Source organism: Staurois parvus, unplaced genomic scaffold, assembly GCF_062004578.1.
Source record: "Staurois parvus isolate SC_StPar_1 unplaced genomic scaffold, SC_StPar_1.0 ptg000361l, whole genome shotgun sequence".
Lineage (NCBI taxonomy): Eukaryota > Metazoa > Chordata > Amphibia > Anura > Ranidae > Staurois > Staurois parvus.
This window is the reverse complement of record NW_028318157.1, coordinates 2575844-2601258: the sequence shown is the minus strand read 5'-3', so window position 1 is coordinate 2601258 and position 25415 is coordinate 2575844. Positions and strand designations below refer to the sequence as shown.

Here is a 25415-nt window from a genome sequence, read left to right as displayed (position 1 = left end):
TGCAGAGTCAATAACTAAAGAGCTCCAAACTTTGTGTGGCCTTCAGATTAGCACAACAGTGCGTAGAGAGCTTCATGGAATGGGTTTCCATGGCCGAGAAGCTGCATCCAAGCTTTACATCACCAAGTGCAATGCAAAGCGTCGGATGCAGTGGTGTAAAGCACACCGCCACTGGACTCTAGAGCAGTGGAGATGTGTTCTCTGGAGTGAAGAATCATGCTTCTCTGTCTGGCAATCTGATGGGCAAGTCTGGATTTGGTGGCTGCCAGGAGAACGATACTTGCCGGACTGCATTGTGCCAAGTGTAAAGTTTGGTGGAGGGGGGGATTATGGTGTGGGGTTGTTTTTTAGGGGTTGAGCTTGGCCCCTTAGTTCCAGTGAAGAGAACTCTTCAGGCATCAGCTTACTAAGACATTTTGGACAATTTCACAACTCACAAGTTCACAACTTTATGGGAACAGTTTGGGGGTGGCCCCTTCCTGTTCCAACATGACTGCGCACTAGTACACAAGGCAAGATCCATAAAGACATGGATTGCGAGTTTGGGATGGAGGACCTTGCCTGGCCTACACAGAGTCCTGACCTCAACCCGATAGAACATCTTTGGGATGAATTAGAGAGGAGACTGTTAACCAGGCCATCTTATCGGACATCAGTGTCTGGCCTCACAAATGTGCTTCTGGAAGAATGGTCAAACATTCCCATAGACACACTCCTAAACCTTGTAGACAGCCTTCCCAGAAGAGTTGAAGCTGTTATAGCTGCAAAGGGTGGGCCAACTCAATAGTGAACTCTATGGCCTACGACTGGGATGCTGTTAATGTTTATGTACATGTAAAGGCAGGCGGCCCAATACTTTTGTCAATATAGTGTATATAGTATAGTTGATTTACTGAAACTGGAGAGCGCAAAATTTGTTGCAGCTCTGCATAGAAATTAGATTCCAGTTGTCCTTTTTTTGCCACAGCTAAACTGAACAAAGTAAAATTAGAAGATGAATGGCTACCATGCACAGCTGCATCAGATTTAGCACTCTCAAGTTTTAGTAAATCAACCCCAGTGTGTGCTAAACAACAGCAAAACTGTTTTTAAGATAACTTCTCTTTCTAGTAAATTAAGGTATTCAACCCTCTCCAAAGTACATTAGGTCATAATGAAGGTGATGATGCCCCCCCCCACCCACATATTTGTAATGTGGTGCTTGCTTTTTGTCTATGCTTATTGTTTCAGACATTATGGGGTTGATTTACTAAAACTAGAGATTGCAAAATCTAGTTCTGCTATGCATGGTTGCCAATCAGCTTCTAACTTCAGCTTGTTAAATTAAGCTTTGACAAAAAAAACTGGAAACTGGTTGGTTTCTATGCAGCCCCAAAAAGGGCAAAATGCATTTTAGCTGTTTTCTACAGGTGGAGAACAGGAGCTGAAGGTAGGTGTGTGTGTAGGGGTGTGTGTGTGTAGGGGTGTGTAGGTGTGTGCATAGGGGTGTGCGTAGAGGTGTGTAGGTGTGTGTGAGTGTGTGTGTAGATGGCCACCATTTTGTTGAAATCCACTAGAGCCTGACAAGCTAATCCTGTCTGTCTTGCACCAGTCTATTCACATGCTGATCCGACTGACAAAGGTTTGGGGGGCATTTGAGTTGTACCATTTTCATTGTTTTGGCCTTTTCTGTTTATACTTGAAATGAATAAATCTTTATTCTGTAAAAATAATTAACGTTATTGAATTCTGTTTATGCTGTTTAAATAGTAAACAGACACCATAAAAGTATTACTAAAGGCATCACTTTTTTTGTAGATTTGGCTAGAGTGGCGATTGGTTAGAACTACTGTGGTTTTTTTTATGCTGCCTACACCTGTTAGGTTGATTTACGCAAATTGTCCTGATCACTAATGTAATGAAAGTGAGAGTAAAGCTAAAATTTTTGAGTTGCCACCAGAGCAGGAATAGAGGGTAATCTTCCAGTAGGGACACTTGTTCCCATAGAGCCTGTCTATTAAGCTATTTCCCTCACACTGGAAAGATATCCTCTCACTTCCTTTTGAGTGTACAAGACATGAAGTGAAGGTTAATCTGTCTAATAAGACAACAAAGGCAAACAAAGAAACTGACAATGGTTTTAACCTTCCCCTACTCTAAGCAAAAAAAAATAATCATAATAAAAGTTTTGGCTTTAGATTTATTTAATGATCAGGGAACCTTAACATCTCACACCAACCCCTCACTGGTTTCTACAGATCACAGATAAACGTGTGAAGATTTTGTACAATTGTGCTTAATGATTTACGTTATATGTGTTACAGCCCTTATTTGTCTATATTCAGTGCTATAGTTAATTTCAAGATTAATCACACTTGTTTGGAAAAACCTACAGTATGTATGTTGTAAGATATAAACAGAAGCAATCTGGAATAATGCAAATTTTTTTAGGAGGGGCAGTATATTTTTGGGAGATGTGGGCTTCTTGAATTCCCACTTGCACTGCTTAACCTTATGTAGAGTGGTATAAAAAAAAAAATGACAGTTCCCACTACCTGAATTCTGTAGTTGGTACTTACTATTGTTTTAAAGTTGTAAGTGATAATAATACACAGCCAACTCATATTTCAAGGGTAAACAGAACTCAAAGATGTAAAAATAGGTGTAGCAGGAAACAGAATTAAAGGGAATACTATAGAATGCCACTTGAGTCTGCTGGAGCTGCTGACATCACAAGGAAATTTTACACGATCATGAATCTCTGTAGCTCAGATTAGCAGTATCTGAAGTTTAATATTCTATTTAATTACATGTATGGAAACCCTCACAGCTAAAACACATTTAAAAGAGTAGCTTGGGGTTGTTAAAAAAAATAAACATTCATACCCACATACTTGATCTGATGCTGCATTTGCCCAAAGCAAAGTGTTTGGAACCTTTGGACACATTACCTCTCAAAATGGTGCTGCATTCAGGTGGAGGTGACTTGCTAAGAACTCAAACTCTCCATTTGATTGCAGCAAAAACCTTTAGCAATACAGTTCAAGCCTGTCACAGTTGGGAATTGCTTGGCTGCATTTTGTTAAACACATTAACAATACACTGCTGCAATAACAAATCTGAAAATTGAGCTTATGGCACTATCAGGGGGCACAGATCTATATACCAGCCTGGGAAAATCACTGAGTACATTCTCAAACCTGCAGAATGAAGACCTCAACAACTGAGGCAGATGCCGAAATATTAGGGTAAGTGGACTCACAGAAAGGATTACAAACAAGCAACCTAAATCAGTGGTGCTATTGATTTTTAACAATCTCCTCAAAAGACTGACTGATTCATCGATTACATTCAATTGTATTCATCAGGCTTTGAGTGGCGATGACAACAGCCCACCCAGAGATGTAATTAATCTTCAGAATTACCCGCTCAAGGAAGCTACTCTAGTGAGAGCATGTCAAATGAGCTGTTAATATTTATTAACGTTGAAATTAAGCTCTTTTAAGACTCTGCAAAACAGAAGAGCACTCAAGCCACTTCCAAATCTCCTCAGAGAATATAGCATTAGCTATCATTGGAAATGGCCCTTCTGTCTTCCAGTCTCCTCCAATTGAGGAACCTATTTGCTACTACCACCTGAAGACCTTCCAGCATTCTCTGACTCCTTAAAAAATCCCTTTTTAGGCCTACCAGATTGGTACTATAAATTCATCAGGAATCTGATGCAAGATTGATCTACACGGTCATCCCCTAACAAACCTCTAATGAAAAGAGACAGAAGCACCTGGCACAAACACAGACTTAAGCACAGGCAACAACTCGCCTCGTTACCAAATACTAGTCCTTACAGCAGCTGCACTTTGTCCCTATAGGGCTCAGAGGATACCATATCAAGCATAGAGGCCCTGCTACTATGCTGATTTTCTACATCCAGCTATTTTACTTGCCACAGGCCAGGTAATGCTTACAACAGTATTGGACTTGAGGAACCTCCTTACCAATGAGATGTGAGAACTATGAATGCTTGATCACTGAATGTTACCCATTTATGATATGATTTAATAATTGTAATGTGTTGAACTCTAACATCTATACTTCCTCCTTTTGTGTACGAAATACCTACAGCACAATGGATCTCCTGTACATCCGATATTGCAGTTAGCATGTAATGTGTTCCCACATATAAACCATTTAAAAAAAAAAAAAAATGCAGTGCAGTACTATAAACTCAAATAAAGTGCTAAATAAATCAATGTGCATATGTGAATACAATTGTGCTTCGTGAGAATAATATGTGCTACATCAAATAAATATAAACACATATATGTAAATAAACTGCATATACCAGTGCTAAATAATAGTGTATGCAAATACCAAATGAGTCGCATAAATGGTGAACTGTCCCTTTAATACTCCAAAATGTTCACATCTGCCTGTGCATCATATACCATCAAGCAAGTGTCCCAATGTTATGGCATCAAAATGCTGGTGAACTGTCCCTTTAAGAACACTGTGCTCCAAGTGAATTTGTGTAATCGCTCTACTACACATATATATATACGGTGCTCCTGTGTCACCCCTCAGTGCTTATCCACCTCCGACACACTATTGCGCTCCATATAGTGAAGTATAGCCAAAAAGTATTAAACTTTATTAAATTAATGTTAAAATGCACTCACATTTGTAAGTGTCCACCTGGGACACTACAGGATTAAGGACTCTTTATACAGTGTATTTCTTGAATTAAATTACTTGGATCCCTTATTCAAAATGGCGGTACGTAGACTTCCGGTGTATGGCTTGACGTCATCGGCGTACCCACATGTGAAGATTTTGGAGTATTAAAACGGACAGTTCACCATTTCTCTGACTCATTTGGTATTTGGATACACTATTTAGCACTGGTATATGCAGTTTATTTACACATGTTGATATTTATTTGATGTAGCACATATTATTGTCACAAAGCACAATTGTATACCTTCTTCTTTGTTTTTCCTGATGATATAGCGTCGTCTTCCTTCTATTCAGGATATCTTCCAGACTACTCTTCTCCCAGTCCTCAAGGCTACTGCTTCCTTTGTGTTCATCACTTGGCTGTGTTCAAGTCCTTTCTTCCCTCCCCTCTTTTCCTGCCAACATCACTTCCTGTACCATTAGTTTCAATGAACCAGTCAAATTAGTTATTTAGCATATGAATAGAGGAAGCCCAACTTCTAACAACAGTACATGGTAACTAGAAATGTATTTTTCTGTGTATTTATGCTATAAAAGTCATTAAAATAGCCATAGCACCGCATTCCACCTCTTGGTTTTTTTTGTAGCATAATATAGCAAAAATGGGAAACTTAGCAATTGTCAGCAGATCTTAAAGCCTTTGTCAAGAAAATGGTGAAATAAATCCCCTTATTGTTCATGGGAGGAAAAAATTTCCTTTTGATCCCCATATGTTCTGGTCGATCAGACTTTGTCTTTGGACAAGCTGCAATGTTTTGTGAAGCCAGCTCAGCAATGTGTCCTTGGCAGTCTGTGTAAAATAGGCGAAAGTGAAATTTTAGATAAAAGGCCATAATGAAACTTTCAAATGAAAGTTTACTTAAATTCACCCATCACGGTGAAATCAGCTGCATCTTCCTCCTGTTACCTCTTTTTCTAGTCTGCCCCATCTTATCTGGCTTAGTCACCTGGTCTGCCTACTCCACCTCTTGATGGTTATTACTTTATATGTTCCTTTCATCTATGTCAAAACATGTAACTCGCTGCTCACTTTTCTCTATCTGCCTTTTTCTGACTGCAAAATTGTTGTAGGGTGCGCTGCCGCCGGATTGCTTCCACATTCCCCCATGGTAACAGCACCCACCCATGCACATGTATTACGGTCTGTGCTTGCCCATCTGTGGGCCAGGGCCGACATGGTGGGTTCTGGCAGGTGGAGGGGAGGGTCTGTTCTCCTCCCCTTCTTGCTGTGACCAGAAAGCGACGTGTATGATGTCACTTCCCGGTCACCCTGTGTGCATTGCAATACATTCAGTGGAGCCCAGAGGAGACATGCAGGGTCTAAAAGACCCTGCATGTCTCATTAAAGAGAACCTGTCACCTAAAAATCAGCGCATAGAGCACTTTGTGTAACCTATGTGGTGGGAAAAAAAAAGTTAAATTTCTTTTAATTGCAAAAAAAAAATAAAGTTACACCTAAGAACATAACATCCCCCCCAAAAACATTTTGAGGCACCCCCACATGTACATCTCTGCTATGAGCATCTGGTAAGCTTGTTTCCCTGAGTTCCAGTTTCAAAAAAGAAAAAAAAAAATTTACCTTCAAAACCTAGTTTAAAAATTTCCAAAATCTCCATATCTAACTCTGTACTGAATAATTTAAAAAATACTTTTGTCAACAGTATAACTTACCACCTAGACGCCTGCCCCCTGAATGCTTACAGACATAGGCCCTCAATTATCGGCAATTTTCTTCTAAACAGCAATTTACCAACAAAAGAGAAAAATTCAATAATGCGGTTGGATTTTCCCATTTACAAATCAAGAACTGAAACTTGCCTTCTCTAATATGAAAGCTGATGGGTTTACAACCCAATACTATAAGTCTATTTGCAACCTACTGGCTCCCCATCTTCTTAAAGCACTCAAATGTTTATGCTTCAATCCATGGCCTCATCATTCATTTCTTAAGGCATGGGGATTATCACAGTAATCCCCAAAGAAGTTAAAAATCACTTATGATGACACTATAGACCAATATCTTTAATAAAAGTAGATCTAAAATTACTTGCAAAGTTGACAGCCTATTGTATTCTTCCACGTCTGCCAAAGCTTATAGAACTAGTTTAAGTTGGCTTTATGACAGGCTGTGAGGCACGTGATAACACTAATAAATCAATTAATATTCTATATCAGATGCAACAGTGAAATCTTGAGAGCCGCCTTCTGTGCATGAATGCAAAGAATTCCTTTTTTAGAGTCTCATGGGCCACCCTCAAACACATGGGTTTTCCAATCTAACATGATCATGGATCTTATCTTTGTATTCCCGGTAATGTATCCTCACCAGTCTATATACATAATTGCATTTGCCAGGTATGACCTCTTTCACCATTACTGTTCATATCAACTTTCCAACCTTTCATTAGGACAATCATCCAATATAATTTCATCCATAGAAAGAGACACCTACCCTCAAGCGGCAAGATAAGAAGTTCTTTAAACATATCTTCTACATTCCAAACCTGTAGCCAATGTGTCCTATGCATATGCAAACTACTAGCATAAATTATTCTTAGTTTCCAGCACAGCTAAGTGGAGGGCTTCACGCAACATTTTAAAAAACTGTAAAACCTTTAAGGGTCTACTTTTGTGCTGGAAACATTTCTTTCAAAAGAAGTGATACACTGGAACATAGTTTCACAAATTAAAGCCACTACTAGAAGAGGAAAGAATGTCTTTGCAGCTAACTCAAAATGGGACATAAGGTGGGATTCTTACTGAACATCAGTGAAGTCCCTAAAAGTAAGGTGATTATTATCTGCACCCTCATGTGAGTGCACTTTCTCCCTATGTCAAGGATACGATAGATTCACTCAAGACTTAGGCTAGCATTTTTATCCCTGAAAGAGCATCACTGGTGGCTGTGGATGTGGAGGCCCTCTATAACTTGATTCCCAATGATTTGGGGGTTCAGGTTGTGGAGGGCTTCATCTCAGAATGAGGTATTTTGGCTGGTCTCTGCAACCAATTCATTCCTGATTTGCACTGATTTGTCCTGACTAATAACATTTTCATGTTTGGATGCTCCCACTACTTCCAAGTGCTGGGCATTACAATGGGGACACATTGTGCCCCATTGTATGCAAACCTGTACCTAGGGGGGTGGGACCGTGACCTGTTTTTTAGGGAGGATCTTCAGGAGAGTCTGAGTAAGGTGCTGATTTGGCGTAGATTCATTGATGATGTTTTTATGATTTGGATTGGCTCTTTGGATCAATTGCCTTTCTGGAGGATTTCAAATGTAACTATTTCAGTCTGAGATTCACAATGAACTGTCACCAGCAATCAATTAGTTTCCTGGACATCCAGATCTTTGTGAATTTAGATGGCATACTAGACTCCGCTCTGTATAGGAAACCCTCATATGGAAATACCATTTTACTCACTGCAAGCTCTCATCTGACACCTTTGCTCTCTAGTATCCCATACAGGCAGTATCTTCATATCAGAAGAAATTGTACCAGGCAGGAGGACTTTGAGACTGAGACGAAAGTACTTCAGAGACGGTTAACAGAACAAGGTTATAGCAAATCAGGCCTATCAGTGTCAAAAGTCAGGACAGAGATACTCTAATTCACAGTAACAGAATCAAACCCAGCACACAGAACGTTAGGTTAATAACAAGGTATTCTGATCAACAAAGGCAGGTTGACCAAATTTTTGCTAAATACTGGTATTTTTGTCCCTAATTTATTTTGCCGACTGCCAAACAACTGGTGTGGTTTGCTATATGAAATGTGATTCCAGGGACTTCTACATTGAAAAAACAATAAGAGAAAATTTCCAAAGGATACATGACCATGTTGCCATTATTAGCAAAAAAAAAAAGCTAGAAACCCCAATTAGTCATAATGTGGGGTTGCACCATGGGTTTGATCTATCCAAGATCCACTTTTGTTGCTTTAGAGCACATACCCCTGCATTAAAGGGGAGTAGATGTTGACGAGCTGTTACTATATGAAACCGAGTACATTTACAACCTGGCAGCAACTAAATTCCCAGGACCTAATTATGCCATCAGCTTCAACCCCTTTTAGCGGTGCCTGCAAAGAGGTCTAGCCTTTATACATTGAGTGTTGATGCATAAAATTGTTATTTTGCAACTACTTAGCAGTGATGGGCCGAACACCCTTCTGTTCAGATCTCGGTCAAACAATCGAAAGTTTGACCGCGTACTTCAAACAGAGGAGACAATTCACTAAGTGTTATCTTACTGCATCTGAGTATGCAGTAAGATACTGCACAGCTACTAAACACATTCTTTAATATTTCAGCTGTCAACAGGGTTCCCTAGAAGCTAGATTGTCTGCACCCTTTTGGATCTCACACCATTGATGGGTGGCCAAATGGACGCCCTGGGTGCCACCTTTTGGGATTCAGCTACCGAGTTTGCTTGGTGGCTGCCTCCCTGTCTCCCCACTCTCTTTTCTTTTTCTATATTTTTTGCCCCTTGGGGTTCCTGTTATCACAGGAAATGGCTTTTAGGCAGTAAAGATTCCGTTCATTGACTTAATCTTCAAGCCTCTTTTGAGTTTACTGAAAATATCCTTCTTTGTTCTGCTCTTTTTTTGTGCAATTAGCTGTTGGACTGCCCTTATTTCAGCTTTTGACAATGCTTGCCCGATCTGGGCTTATGGATTAGGCTCTGATTTTAGATTGGGTGGCATGGCTGCTACATTGTAATTTATTGGACCCTTCATGTTTGCTCTTCCTTCATCTGTATTAAGAATTAAGTATTTGCTAGGTGGATTCCTGATATAACCATTTCCTGCTAGAGGCTGAGTTTTTGGGGGAATTAATTTATCTTTAGGCTGTTGCTTATTTGTAGGGTGACATAGATGTGTAGTTTGCCCCTCCTATGGTTTGCTGATATTCCTGTGGGTGATCCAAGTGATACATAAAAAAGGAAAATATTTTTTGACTGTTATCCAAAGTGATCTTGAGCACTCCCTGTAAGAGGCCTTCCAAATGATCCATTCATTATTGTAGACTTGTGTATATATATATATATATATATATATATATATATATATATATGTTTTCTTTATATCTTTATTTGTATACTATACAGTATGTCTGTAATTATTATATTTTGTTCTCAGTGCCATTTCTATGCAGTACTATAAACTCTCCTGAAGAAGCCAATGGTTGGTGAAACATGTTAAGTTGAAGTGACACATTTATTCAAGTTGCATGGATTTTTCAGTGAATTTTCAGTTTTATTACAGTACTTACTAATGCTGTGAAAGTATTGTTTTTAACAAGACTTATGTTGTAATAAAAACTATTTTGATATTTTTTAACACGTTTCTTGTATGACTTTGGCGCCTTGAAAATCCCTTTATTCTTTATAATTATAAGGTGATGAAATGCTCAATTATAAAAGGGGCTTTAGTAAGTTCAGCAAAAATTAAACATCAACAGCTACACAAACTGTACCTGCTGACTTTTAATAAGCAGACTCATCTGTCCAAGGATCCAGCAATATCCTCACCCAGGCTGGTTTTTCACTGGTCTTTGGGCCCCCTGCACACTAGCTTAAAAACTCTGCTTCAACAGGAGCTTTGTGTATTGCCTGTAGAAGCAGTTCAATGTCCATGCACATTAGGATGTTTAGTGGCATATTTTAAGCTCAGCGTTTAGAGGCAGATAAAAAAAACAAACTGGTTTTCTTTGTGTATGGGAACCGACCCAGTCTGCGCTTGGGTACTTCCGTTATAATACTGCTTCCCCATCCGAACACTGACCACAGACACCACAGCTGACCAAACAAGACTAGATGACACCAGTCTGTCTGAACATGGAACTCTTTATTTGTAACTCGAACTGGCTTTTCATACACTCAGGCGAACATTCCCCCTCCCTGCATAATGACACAGGGCGGGGCAATCTACACTGAGCAACAAGAGACACATAGGTATTCACACTAGCAGAAAGTCCCATCAGGAGGGACACCCCCACTAAGCTAATAAACAAACACATACATCCCATAATAGTTTTCTATCAAGCCAGACACACAATAGAACACTGTGATGCAACCACATGGCATTAAACAATCTACAACCCCCCACCCCAATATTAGGACAGATCACCCTGTACCCCTAACAGGCACAGGGTGACTTACACATAAGAGGGATATGAAGGGCTGAGACAGGGGTCTCCCCACCTCTCCAAAGTGAGCTGGGTTCCATGCCCCCCCCCCAAAGTGACTCCCATCACAGTTTGTATATTTAATTGGAGTTTTATGGCAGAAAAACATGAAACACTCCTAAACGCACCTAAAGATGTACATAAAACTGCTCTATGTGAGCTCTATGTAAGCATTTTCTTCTGCCAATGGATCTGGCGTTATTTTAAGTCCAGCATGCATGGTGCCTAACTGTGGGAATCCAGGCTGTGACTCCTTGCAGATTCACAGCTGGCTTCCCATTACATATGTGCAAGCTGTGCTGTGCTTTGTGAACGGTCCCGCACCCTTTTGGGACCTGTGATGTGTCCTGGATGGTTGCAGGTGGGGGGGAAAGGTGATTGGAAGTGGGAGAGGGTACCTGGAGCAGATACCTGTTAAAACCAGGTACTCACCCCCCCCCAAAAAAAAAATATTATATTCAAAATATACCATTGGGAGAGAGGAGGAAGAAGAGTGGAACTTCCCTTTTTGGGTGAACTTCTGCTTTAAGGTGAAGGACTGCAGTGTCTACAGTAGGTAGAGACCACTTAAGTAATTTTTTGTCTGAAATAAAGTACTCCAGAAAGGAAGCCATAGAGGAATCTACTTCAAGTAAAGTGGGTTGATCCTCAATATACATAGAGTGAACTGTGTCAGTCTAGTGGACAAAAGACTGCTAGGTTAGGTTAGATCAATGACCACATAATGTAAAACATCTAAAAGAGTAGGCTGTGAAGGTTCTAAACTTGAGTCAGATATAATGATAGGGGCTTCAGGCACATTGAAAGGGTAAGTTCCAGTTGGGTAAAAGCTAACCAAGTTTCTAAGCAAGAGCTGGGGAACATACTGAATTTCTGTGAACATATTGTTCCATTTACCATGCACAGAATGAAAGAAGGTCAGAAGCAAAGATAAGAGGTCCGATAGATCTAGAGCAGGTAGCAGGCTCAGGTCATGACGCCATGGAATCTGGTGACAAGAACAAACCAATGGAAATAAGGGTCCCAGGGTGTCCATGGGCTTATTCTACAAATGAGACTTATGAGCCTGTGCCACAGATCTGGACCTGCAGAGCACCCTGCATCTAACAGTACACAAGGGTCTAGAAAGTACCATAAGCAGAGCCCAGTGTCCAAAGGTCACATTCCACAGGCCCAAGGCATAACAGTAGGGATTTATGCAAGGTTGGGTTAACTGTTTTTTTGCGCGCCAGTGTCCAAACCTCCAGCAGGCAGCAGTGTAACCCACATGTCTTAGAATGAAGAATAAAATGTGTGCTTAGTTACACTAACAGCAACACTTGGGGTCTATTAATAAATGTTTCCTCTAAGATTTACACATCTTTCCCTAGGATGTATACTTTTTTCCCAATTTCTTATAAAAAAAAAATGAAAAAAAATTAAATCTTAGACAATAGTTATGTGAATCTTGTGTGAAAACATTTAAAAATAGACCCCTGGGTATTGTAAGATTGTAAGACTTATACTGAGCAAACTGGATTTTTTTCACCTTTGTACTTCTTTTTGCTGTAAAAATGTATAGTAAATGAAATAACTCCTGAAACACAATATCAGTAAAAGAGAACCCTATTTTACAACAATATATTTATTACTCTGGCTTTATTTGTAATGGCCGCTATTATTAAATCAATAAGCCTATGCTCAGAATGAAATGCATTGCAATGAATTGCTCCACTCCAAAAGGGATAAGCAGCTACAACAGCTGAAGTAGTTAAATTTTAACTGCACCCATGTTTTATTTATTTATTTTGGAGAGAACAGAGAGAAACAGAGAGAAAGAGTTAAATATCCTTCAGGTTTTTATTTCTGCCTATGGCCCCACTGAAAAGATTTTCCCTCACTACCTGTCCCTGGGACTCCAATGGAATAAATGGAGTCCGTGGATTAGCAGTCATGAGACAGTAGGGCATGTACAGTGATAAACAGAATATCAAATGTTTTAAAATAGAAGTACATATTTAAAAAAAAGAAACAAATATTGATGCTCACCTAGGTGGATTCAGCTTCAGCCTAATACTGCAACTGTCCCGAATAGGCTTTACACCGAGAACTGAGTGATCAAACATCGCTGATCCCTTGGTTCTCAGTATTCAGTGAGCAAAGAGCCGATGACTGCCAGTCTTTGGCTCCCTGCTCTGCCCCTCCAATATTCACTGGAGCTCCTGCCTGTGGAGGAGGTGGAAGCAGCTGGTTCAGGCTCTCTGAAGAATGCTGAAAGGTAAAGCCAACTGATAGTTAGGTATCTAGGTGGATCCCGACATTAAAGTCGGGATCCTTCCAGAGTCTGGACTGGTTAAGTGATTTCAGCCAACAGCAAACTTTAGCCTGCTGCTGGCTGTGTCTGGGTTATAGGAGTACAGAACGAAGTGCACTCCTGTAACCCACAGTAGTAGTAGGGTCAAAAGAGCTTTGGCCCTACTTCTCCTTTAACACTTACTTAGTCTATTTATGTCTCTTTTTTTTTTGTCTGTGTTCCCATTGCAGATATTATCTGATCTTCCTGACAGCAAGTAAGACCCCATGTACACGGGATGTTTCTGAACGATGGAAACTGACTGCTGGAAAACGTAGGTTAAAAAAAGTCTGTTTAGCCGCATTTGCATAATTCGTTTATGCGAGTTTGTGTTTAGAAGCATTTTTTTAAGGATAAGCACAGGAGAACCTCCCAAATGCCCAGAATACACTGAAAAGTGGTAAATCATTAACTATTTCAGACTGTTTCAGAGAAATACACACAGTAGAAGCAAAGAGAGCAGTATGTGTTGAGATAATGAGTTGCTCATTAACATATTTCTTTTGTTTCCAAGGGTGGGAAGGTGTCTGGTGGAGTGAGTCATTAAGGTCACCCTGCAGGGGGTCTTCATGAGGAATTTGAGGTGTGAATGGTCATTAACATATCTTTCCTTTCCAAGGGTGGGAGAGGTCTGAGGTGTGAACTGGTCATTACAATGTGTGAAAAGCTTGGTAGGAACATCCTGTGTTGAGTGTTTTGTCCATCTAAGCACCTTGAAAACTCTTTGCATGCATTTTTCATGACGAAAAAAGGCTCTGGACAGCATTGGGAACTGGAAGAGGTAAAAAAAAAAAATAAATTTTCAAACGCAAACGCTTATAAACAAGATTTGCCGCATTTACAAATGTTTTGCATTTGAAATGCTGATAAAAGCGATGTCTGAACGCAAGTTTGTTGCGTTCAAAACAATGACTGTAAACTCAACTGTCTGTAAACGACTGTAAACGAAGATGTGTACATGGACATATAGGAAAACATTAGGGTGAGTTCAAGGGCTGCTGAAAAAAATGCTGAACAGCTCCTAAACGTGAGTTTATCAGCTGCAGTGTACATGAGCCCTAAGGGTTACACCTCATGCACACTTGGCATTTAGCCCAGATGATGTTTAGCTGTGGCTGGAGGGCACAGGCACTTTCAAGCCCTGCTGCTCTATGAGAGTCTGACAGCTGCTATGGCCAGAAGCGGCAGGGTGGTGCACTCAGTGGTTCTTCTCTTCAGGGCAGTATGGGCCCAGGGATGAAGGCCCGGAATTCAGTCAGTTTTCATTATGGAAATTCATTCCTGGACGCATACTAGCCTAAAAATGTACATATCACTCATGAACTGCTCACCTGCAGCAGCTGCCAGACTCTCAGAGTTTGACAAGCCGTCAGTGCACCTTTCCCCCCCTCTCGCAGCTAAACACCAGAACCTCATGCACTGAGACTTAACGCTCAATGGCCTCATGAGACCTAAATCTTCCAAATAGAATGTGATCAGGCAGTCAACTTTTTAGATTTCCTCCACCTCAAAACTGCCAACATAAATAATTTGTTGTCCTTTTCTAAACAACTACTAACACAATGTCCAACAATATCAGTTTTACTTGATCTGTGTACATCTAAATATCCAGAAATGCTGGAACTAAATTATTTGATTCAACTGCCTTATCACTAGTGTCAAAAGGTACACTTCATTGCATTTATTCTTGCACAAAAAAAAAATCATATAGCTGATGAATGGATTTAAATATAACCTTAGAATTCATCTTCTGTGCCTCACTAGAAAAGTTGTATTTATTCATATCTTCTGAATAATCCAGAATCTGAGCCCCAATACAGGGTTCCACCAATTACACAGCATGGAAAGGGAATTTGACAGCAACAAACCATGGCCAAGAGACTGAAACCTTACCATAAGCAGTGTAACATGTTTGCTAAATCTAACCACAATAGATCATATTAATATCATTTTAAGTTATAGCTGTACTTCAGGCATATATAAAAAAAACACCTATTAATGCAGTTCTGTATTCATTAAATAATCACTACGTATTTTATGGTGACTAGCAAAAGTACCTAAATTTGACCTGATCCCAGCCTCTCATAATCCCCTGTACAGTAGAAATCAGAACAAGAGAGGGAAGGGAAACAACTGGAGCCAGTCAGGCTCTGCTATACTAGTGTCAACAAGCAATGTGTTGAAAGAAAGACCTCACAAAGTTAATGACTGTTCCTTCATTGCACAGTCATAGGCTTGGGGCAGGGAGGTGACCAAGCTGCATTGCTTAAGCGCAGTAGAAAAAAGTCAGGCCACTAACCTGATGTGCTGTTTGGCAGGGGTGTGTTTATGTCAGGACCGTTTAGATACAAATCCTTTTGCGGGTAAAACAGAATATATCTCAACTGTGTATTTACAGTAGCTACTTCTTATGGTACTGTGCAGTGAAAAAGTATTTGCCCCTTTCCTGATTTTTTTTTGCATATTTGTTACACAAAAGATAACCCGAGTAAATACAAAATGCAGTTTTTAAATTACGATTTAATTTAAGGGAAAAAAACTGTCCAAACCTGCCTGTGAAAAAGTAATTGCCCCCTAAACATAATAACTGGTTGTTACCACCCTTGGCAACAACAACTGCATTTAAGCATTTGCAATAACTGGCAATGAGTCTTTCACATCACTGTGGAGGAATTTTGGCCTACGCTTCTTTGCAGAATTGTTTTAATTCAACCACATAGGAAGGTCTTCAAGCATAAACAGCCTATTTAAGGTCATGCCACAGCATCTTAATCGGAAGTCCGGACTTTGACTAGGCCACTCCAAAATCTTCATTTTGTTTTTTTTAGCCATTCAGAGATGGACTTGCTGGTGTGTTTCGGATCATTGTCCTGCTGCATAACCCAAGTGCGCTTGATATCACAAGACAATGGCCAGACATTCTCCTTTTTTTTCTAGTATTTTTCTAGTAGAGTGCAGAATTCATGGTTCCATCAATTATGGCAAGTTGTCCAGGTCCTGAAGCTGACCAGACCATTACACTTCCACCACCATGTTTTACTGTTGGTATGATTTTTTTTAAATTAAATGCTGTGTTAGTTTTACGCCAGATGTACCTGGACACACGCCTTCCAAAAAGTTCAACTTTTGTCTTAACGGTCCACAGAATAGTTTCCCAAAAGTTTTGAAGACAGTCAAATTGTTTTTTGTCAAATGTGAAATGAGCCTTTGTGTTCTTTTTGCTCAGCAGTGGCTTTCTCCTTAGAACTCCCCCATGGATGCCATTTTTCCCAGTCTCTTTCTTATTATTGAATCAAGAACACTGACCTTAACTGAAGCAACTGAGGCCTGCAATTTTTTTAGATGTTGTTCAGGGTTCCTTTATGACCTCTTGGATAAGTCATCATTGAGCTTTTGGAGTTATTGGTAGGCCCATCACTCCCAGGAAGATTCGCCACTATTCCAAGTTTTCTCCATTTGTGGATAATGGCTCTCTCTCAGGGAAGGGTGGGGGGCAGTTACTTTTCACGTAGGGCCAGGTTTGGACAGCATTGCTCCCCTAATAAATGAAATCATCATTTAAAAACTGCATTTTGTATTAGCTTGGGTTATGTTTGTGTAATAATACATTTTGCCTTATGATCTGAATCATTTAAGTGTGACAAATATGCAAAGAAAAAAAAGAAAGGGGACAAATACTTTTTTACAGCACTGTAGATCAAATTCTCTTGTGCATTACATCATTTCCTATTAGTTCTCTTCGTATTGCTTTGTCCTGACAGATTGAAGAACACAAATACTACTCCTTGACCAGCACATGTCTTGTTTGGTGCCACAGGCAAAATTGTGTTATGGACTCCCTGTAGAAGTGCTAATTTGCTAGGGCAGACCCTGTACAAACAGCCTACAGCTCACAAGTACAATGCTGACTTTTTCAGCTGTGAACTGGACTCTCTAGACACCAGAAATGACAAGTTCTTCCAATCTTAAATGGAAATTCCGTAAAATGTCAGATGAAAACTGTCACTTGAAGAAAAAGCTCCTAACCCATTTGCTACTAAAAAGATTCACAATGAATCCCAACGCACTTCATAGAAAGGCCTCATCCACAGTTTCTGTTATTCCCACATTTTCAGTAGCATGAAGAACAAAGTCATAATAGCATGGAAAGTTTAAAATACTTAAAGAAAGCCATGTAAGAAATTCAATAGGTCCTTGCAAAAGGTTTCAAAAGATTTGATCGAGGCATACAAAATTAAAAACCTACCCAAATTCTGGGAAATTTAAACGGAGTATAAGATTAAAAAAAGCATCAGTAGTGGTTGTATAAGAAAAACTTGTGCTCGGAACGTAAACCTCAAAATGATACAGCAGCTTGCACATTAAATAGGCCAACAGTTATAAACATAAAACAATTGCAGGGCTAGTTGTACATAAATCGTAAAGAGCTGAAAGGTTAAAAAATAAATGTACATAGATGATAGCAAAGTTCAGATAGGGTTCCCATATATAGATAGAAATTGGTGCATAAAAGGAATATTCCAATCCAGAAAGAAGACCATCACCTTCCACCCAAATATATTGGCCTCTTATCAGAAAATTTGATCACCCAAAGGGTTGGCCAGCATGAGCAGTGTAATATATCCAGCTGATACAGCAGCTGGTCTTCAATAACGATCACTTCAAGAGCAATCAAAGATGCTCCTAGTTAAAAAAAAATTCTGAGTAGCAAACTTCCCATTGGGTAACAGAACACCACAAGTACTCTTTTTTCACTTTCTAGTTTCTTTAGGTACAAGTGATGTAATTGGAGCCTCACAGCTGCATCCTGGGAAGTTCCTGTCACATGTTCCATGAGAAATACCCAGAGATCAATGATGAGTTTCAGGAAGCAAAGGGAGTTTTCATCTGCCCTTAGTAAAAATGCCCACGGCACTTGGGTTGTCCAGTGGTTACAGTCAGCCTGAATGCCACCATTTCAATCCCTTTTACCATAATGCATTACAATCGCAGAAAATGGAATTGTAACGCATTCTGGTAAAGGGGTTTGGAACGGTGGCATTCAGGCGGACTGTAACGCATTCTGGTAAAGGGGATCGGAATGGCGGCGTTCAAGCTGACTGTAACCACTGGACATCCCAAGTGCCGTGGGCATTTTTACTAAGGGCAGATGAAAATTCCCTTTGCTTCCTGGAACTCATCATTAATCTCTGGGTATTTCTCATGGAACATGTGACAGGAACTTCCCAGGATGCAGCTTTGAGGCTCCAATTAAATCACTGGTACCTAAAGAAACTAGAAAGTGAAAAAAGAGTGCTTGTGGTGTTCTGTTACCCGATGGGAAGTTTGCTACTCAGAACTTTGTAACTTGGAGAAGCATCTTTGATTGCTCTTGACGTTATCGTTATTGAAGACCAGCTGCTGTATCAGCTGGATATATTACACTGCTCATGTCGGCCGACCCTTTGGGCGGTGAAACTTTCTGATAAGAGGCCAATTTATTTGGGTGGAAGATGATGGTCTTCTTTCTGGATTGGAATTTTCCTTTTATGCACCAATTTCTATCTACATATGGGAACCCTATCTGGACTTTGCTATCATCTATGTACATTTATTTTTAACCTTTTGGCATTTTTAAGATTTATGTACAACTAGGGCTGCAATTGTTTTATGTTTATATCAGTAGGGGTTATTCGGTAAAGACTGCACATCAAAATGATAAGTAGATCCAAGGATATAGTACAAATAAGTTACATGCAATTCTTCACATTTGCAATCATAAATAAAACTGTAAAAAGAGAACCAGAAGAATAGAATGTATCAGCTAACAAAAAAGAAAAACAACATTTTAAAGCAGAAACAAAGTCTTAAAATACTCATGTCCCCTTGCCCCCTTACCAAGCCTACTATCTCCTCAGCTTCTTCTGGGTGTTAGTTATTCAGCCATTCTAATTGTCTGGCAGGGAATGATGCAACTTCAGCATATGTGAACTGGAGTTCATTTACTGTGACACCAGGATGTGCTGAGACTGTACACTGAGCTGCTCATAGTACATAGTAAAAGATATTGTGAACAGGCAGGTAAGTTTGTTTTATTGCAAAAGAAACATAACACATTTCTTCTGCAATACAGAGCCTGCCTGCTCACAGTTTTTTTTTTTTTTTACAACTCTGGTCCTATTCTGATGCTTCTTGCCTACATGTAAAAATCTAAATTTTTTTCTAAAAAATTTCTTGGGACCCACAAACAATGTGTATTTTTCCAAAAAATGTATGTTTGAAAAACCCCTACGCGAATGCCGCGCAGCATAAAAAAATGCAACACCCACCAATTTATTCTCTAGGGCATCTGCTTAAAAAATATATACTAATTAATTTTTATGCAGAAAAAACACAATATAATACCCAACTGTTTGATAAAATTTAAAATATGATGTTATGTTGAGTAAATAGATAACAAACATTTCACACTTTAAAATTGTGTCCACCCGAGGAATGGCTGCAAGCTATGGGTACCTAAAAAATCTCCATAGCTGATGGTTTCAAATCCGTTACAGGTCTGGTGCTAAACTTATTTCCCTTTCTTGGACATTTGCAGCGTTACCTCAAATGTGTGCTGCGATTGCTGTTTAGATATGCGTACGAGAACTATGTGAGCATTTGCATGTGAGCATGGGTGGAATGGGTACACTGTAAAATTTTGAAATTGTATTATTTATTTTATTTAAAGAGAAAACATTTTTATGCTGTATCTTTATTTTTACTTTGGATCACTTTTATTGCTATCAGAAGGGATGAACAACATTCCTTCTGATAGTATAGGAGATGACAGGTCGTCTTTATTGAGAGATCTGGGATCTATTAGATCCCATATCACTCCTCTGGCCTCCAAAGCATCTAATAATGGCTTATTTACACAACCAAAACAGGAAGTGACAAAATCTTTGTAGCTTACACTTTCTGATGTTACACCATGGGAAGAACATCAGTTCCTCCCACTGTGTCTCAGGAATCAGATGCCAGCCACATCCTTACCAATATCCCCGATTTCATGGGGGAGCCCAGTAAAGGTGGCAGCAGGAAGGGGGTCCCTGCTGCCTGGAGGGACCCCCCCTGCTGCCTGTAATAGTAATCTAGAAGCTTCTTAACTGGTGGGATTACTTTTATAGTGAAAGGAATTGCTGGCAGAAGAAATTGATATCTTGATCATTGCTGCAGTGATGACCAAGATATCAACCTTCCAATCCAGGTACATACTGATAAGTTTCTGCTTTGGCAAGTGGTTAAAGGAGTTCTATGATCACAGCATACACTTTCATTTTATATCAATTGGCATTAAAAAAATAATACAAACAATAGTTAGGGTTGAAAATCCAACATAAGCTTACTTGAAAAATCTCCTTTTCATATTGTAAGTTCTGCCTGTCTGCTGTTCATCTCTTTCCACAACTTATTTCCATCAAACGATGGGGTATCCTTACGTTTCCAACACATAACCCAGTTCATATCAGTATATATATATATATATATATATATACACACACACACACACTGTATATAAAAACAAGGTAGTACTTACATGCTCTGTTGAACAATATTGCTCAGAAAGTTAACTTTCCTCTTTTTGGCACATTGGGTGCTTTCTGTAGCATGCCTGGTGATAAAGAGGCACTCCTACGTGTGTGCTTCTGTAGGGTCCCACACCAGGCTGTGCACTTCCATAGACACACACAGTGCTGGTAAGCCATGCCCCACTCCCTCCTTTCTTTGACCGATACGGCGGCACAAGCCTGATCTGCTGCCCTCAGTTTCTCCTGTGAAAGCAGGAAGTGAGGGAAGGGATGCTGAAGCCAGAGGTACCTCTGGAGAGGTTACACTGAGTCAGGAAAGAGTCGGGTACTGGGGTGTAGGCCAGGTAATTGGGGCATTTTTTAACCCTAATGCAGAGAACGCATTAAGGTAAAATTTTAGATTTTAATACTATTTAAATTTTGTGCACTTTAACTCTTCAGGTTAGAAATTTGAGCGTTAACATTGCTGGTTAGTTTTTGAAGTTTACATAGTTATGTTAAATATTCTAACAAATAAATTATTCTTACACATTACCTCAAAAAGCATTAAGGATAAACATTGCAGCCCCAGAACATACACCTTCAAAAACAGGTCAGCCATGGCAGCTCACATACAGTATTTCTATTCTGACACTTTCTTGATACCAGCACACAATATGGCATGTCTTTATGATATTTTGGCTGTATATTAAGCACACATTGAAAGAACTTCTGGAAACTTGCATATGGATTCCTAATGATCATATAGGATGAATTTTCTTATCTGATCCTTAAGAATGAACAGAGTTAACCTGACACTGTCCAATAAGAAGTAATATGGAGATCCTCTAAATGCCCCAAATAATGAATACTCTTGCTGGATACAAGAACAATTATTAGGGAGTCTAAAAATGTAGTTCCCATAATACTGACTTTAGAGTTGGCTAATAGATATCAAATAAAAGCTGGCTGACAAATGCCATCCAGAGTTTTCTGAAACCCAAGTAATGGACTTGTTTAAAAACAGTGATAAAAAAACTGTATGTGGTAAACTCAATATGAATTTATTTTCTAACATAATATAAAGAGCAGGCTCGTGCAAGAAGCTAGATAGTTGGGTTGAGGTCAGTTTTTTGCAGTATCTATGGCAGACAAAAAACCAAGTGTCACATTGGGGTTTATTTAATAAAGCTGGAATGTGCAAAATCAGGCTCATGTCTGCACAGAAACTAATCAGCTACCATGTTTTATTGCCAAAGCTTAATTGAATAAGCTGAGGTTAGAAGCTGATTGGTTTCTATGCAGAAGTGATCCTGATTTTGCACTCTCCAGCTTTAGTAAATAAACCCCATTATGACTACTGACCACTAAGTCAAAGGATAAGTCTTCCACTAGTTGGAACATTTGGACAAACTATTAAAAGTTCCAGGTATTGGTCAGTTTAGCTATTGATGGATTAATGTGGATCATCATCTTATTGAAACAAATCATCTTTGGAAAACAAATTGATAAGCAAATATAGTACATTAATGAAAATTATTAAAATTAATAAAGTACCTATAAAGTGTGTCTCACCAAAAATAATAAATTTTTACTACATTTGATGCAGGCCTATTGTTACTTAGTCAAAATTATCTGTTTAAAATTCTAATGGCCATACATAATGATATACAAGAAAAAATAAAAAGCCCAAATTGATAAAGCTGTTTTTTGCTAATAGCAGTCAACCCTATCAGTGTTCAGGAGAAAGGACATTAGCAGTAATTCCAAAGTATAAGTTAGTACAGCTGGTATTTAATAAATTCCTTTTAATCTTCCAACATAAAACAGAAATGCAAACATTGCATATACTGTATTTAATATGCAGCTTAACCAATTAACATTAACAGTCTCTGCCACTAAGCAAACCCATACACTTAAATGGCTGCTACAATATACTCAAGCATTATAAATGGGAAGTAGCAAATTGATTTGCATGTAATAACTGTGGCAATAAACCTGCCTTTCCTACGTGCAATTTTTCCCATCTGTTAATGGAGTGGAAGTTTAGAATCTATTATTCCCAGAAGGGGACTTACCCAGCTGGACATCTATAACACTTGGCTGGTTCTCCACAGGGAACAATGGTTTAGGAGGCTTCTCTGTGAGTAAAGCTAGAAGAGAAAACAGAAGACTGTAATGGAACTCAGAGACAAATTACAGGATAGGAAACATTCTATCATGCAAGGCATTTAATTTTGCTACACTTGATACAGTGTAAACATCATCATAAAGTCTGCCTGCGTTGACTGTGAGACTATCTATACAGAATATATTAAGCAGTGCATTTTCAATCCCAATGAAATATTATAGATAGGTCACTCTGACAGGTACATTTACCAGATACAATAAATTTAAGAAAGACGTGGTCTAGGTCAAAATTCATCTAAAATTTTACACAAGAGATCAAAACACATAGTCTAAGGTTGCTGATACATGATGTTTAATGTACAACAGAACCAAATGGAGTTCAAGACCAGTGCAGGCAATAAGTAATTATTAAGACATTTATGAAGAGCATGTCCCCTTTATTAGTTAATTTATTTAAACATGACCTACTTTGGGAAGAAAGGTATATCTTTTTTATTATATGGGCACAACAGGCAAGCATGCTTGTTATTTGCATAGTCAAGCTGTTTAGCAGCATAGCACAAAGCAGTGTTTCTCAACCGTTTTTCAGTTATGGCACCCTTTAATACTATGGACAGTCTTGAGGCACCCTTTACAATTGTGGACAGTCTTGAGGCACCCCATTCTAAAATAGAGTGCCTCAAGACTGTTCATGATTGTAAAAGGGCACCCATTCTAAAAAGTGAAAAACTATTCTAATAGTTTAATATAATGCAGCAACAGGCACACATGTTGGACACCCAACATTAGAGGTAATTCTTCCAAAGCAAATCCACTTTTGCACACTGGTACTGAGTAGTATTCCAATGTTCTCTTCTCCCTCACTGACCTATTGTGACCTAGGATACTGTGCTGGCAGCTAACATCCTTCTTATCAACTGATGATGTCATTGGTTGTCAGGATGCCGGCAGCTAGAAGGTCATAATGGTGTACAACAAAAACCTGTGGCTTTGTGTAACTAAACGGCAGGCTTGTTGCACCCTCTGGCTCGTTTACAAGTTTTGGGCAATTTTTAGACATTTTGCCAAGGCACCCCTGAAGAAACCCCAAGGCACCCCCAGGGTGCAACCATTTTTGTTAATTTTGTATGCCGGGTCTGCTTCCAGTTTTACAACAATACAAAATCATTGAGCTTTTCTGCCCAGTCTTTCAATGCATGTATGCGGGCAGGCTTTCAAAATTGGAAGGTCACATCAAAATGGACTTTAAGGTCAAAACTGCAAACAATACTCAAAATATCTGCTCACTAAAAATACACTATAATTTCTATTTGATGAATAAAATAGGCAACGCCACATAAATTTCTTACAAACTTATTCATGGCTATGATTTTATGAACTGACCTCATATCAAAGCCAGCTTTAATAAAGTTTCAAGCAGTGCTAAAGCTAACTGAAACCTGCTAACAGCTTGTTAAAATGATAGTCAGAGTATCTATTTATTTCTGTGTTTTCCATCTTCAAACAGCCTGGGTTCACGCTTGTGCGGTGCAACATACCGCATGTAATTCGCACAGGAACCGCACCGCATTCCTGTGCAAATCACATGCGAATTCTGTGCGGTGCAATTTAAGCCATACATTTTGTATGGCTCAAATCGCACCACATTCGCAGCAAAAACGTGCAGGACCCTTTTTTTGGTCCGCACTAGAATTGGATCGCATGGGTGTTCACACCCATGAGATTCAATTTTGCCATCACACCACGTTTTTTGAACTGATTTCGGGATGTCATTAACTTAAAATACACACCCGCAATGGTTCGTGTGAATGGGGTGAGATTATAATGCGGTGCGGAAATCACACAGAAACTGGTGCAAATTTTGCACCACATCAGTGTGAACCCAGACTGAAACTGAAGGTTACTTTAAAAGCTTTAACAAAGCTACCTGATGTTTGCTATATGCTTTGCAAATACAGAGTGAAAGCTTGCAATACAGAGTGAAAACAAAAAGAAAGCGCACCAACCTTGCGCATTACCTCAATAAAAAGCTGTGATGTTATTAAAATGCAATGTATACTCACAAACAAAGCAGTATAACAGGCGTATAAAGTCCTAAAAGGAACACTGAAGTACAAGACCAGTGCGAATCACATCAAGAGGGGAGACTCAAAGTTCGAAGGGGGGTCCCTTCTTCCTTGGAGCTAAAAAAAACCATGAGTGCCCTCTTCTATATATATCACAGAACTAAGAATAAGCCCTGCCAAATCGGCTGGGCAGTCCCAACAAACAGGGGCATAGGTGTCAGTACAAACATGCTAAACAAAATTGAATGATGCGGAACCATGAGACAACATTGTAAACATACTGTATCTATTAAATATAAATATATATATATTTTTTTATATGTTTTTATATACCATCAGTGCACAAACGCATGATATGATTCAGTAGAGCTGATAGTAGGTGATCATATTTACAAAGATCATAACGATTAAAGGAATTTAAAGGCCAATAGCAATTATACTTTTACTCTA

At 39.2% G+C, this 25415-nt stretch overlaps 1 protein-coding gene across 1 annotated transcript in view; it reads right to left on the bottom strand.

Moving 5' to 3' along the window:
• Window positions 1–25415, bottom strand: part of IL1RAPL2 (interleukin 1 receptor accessory protein like 2) — a 1007763-nt gene that overhangs the window by 237352 nt on the left and 744996 nt on the right. The window contains exon 6 of the mRNA XM_089684924.1: window positions 22848–22922. Within this exon, the coding sequence (XP_089541050.1) occupies window positions 22848–22922 (75 nt within the window). The remainder of the gene's footprint in view (window positions 1–22847; window positions 22923–25415) is intronic.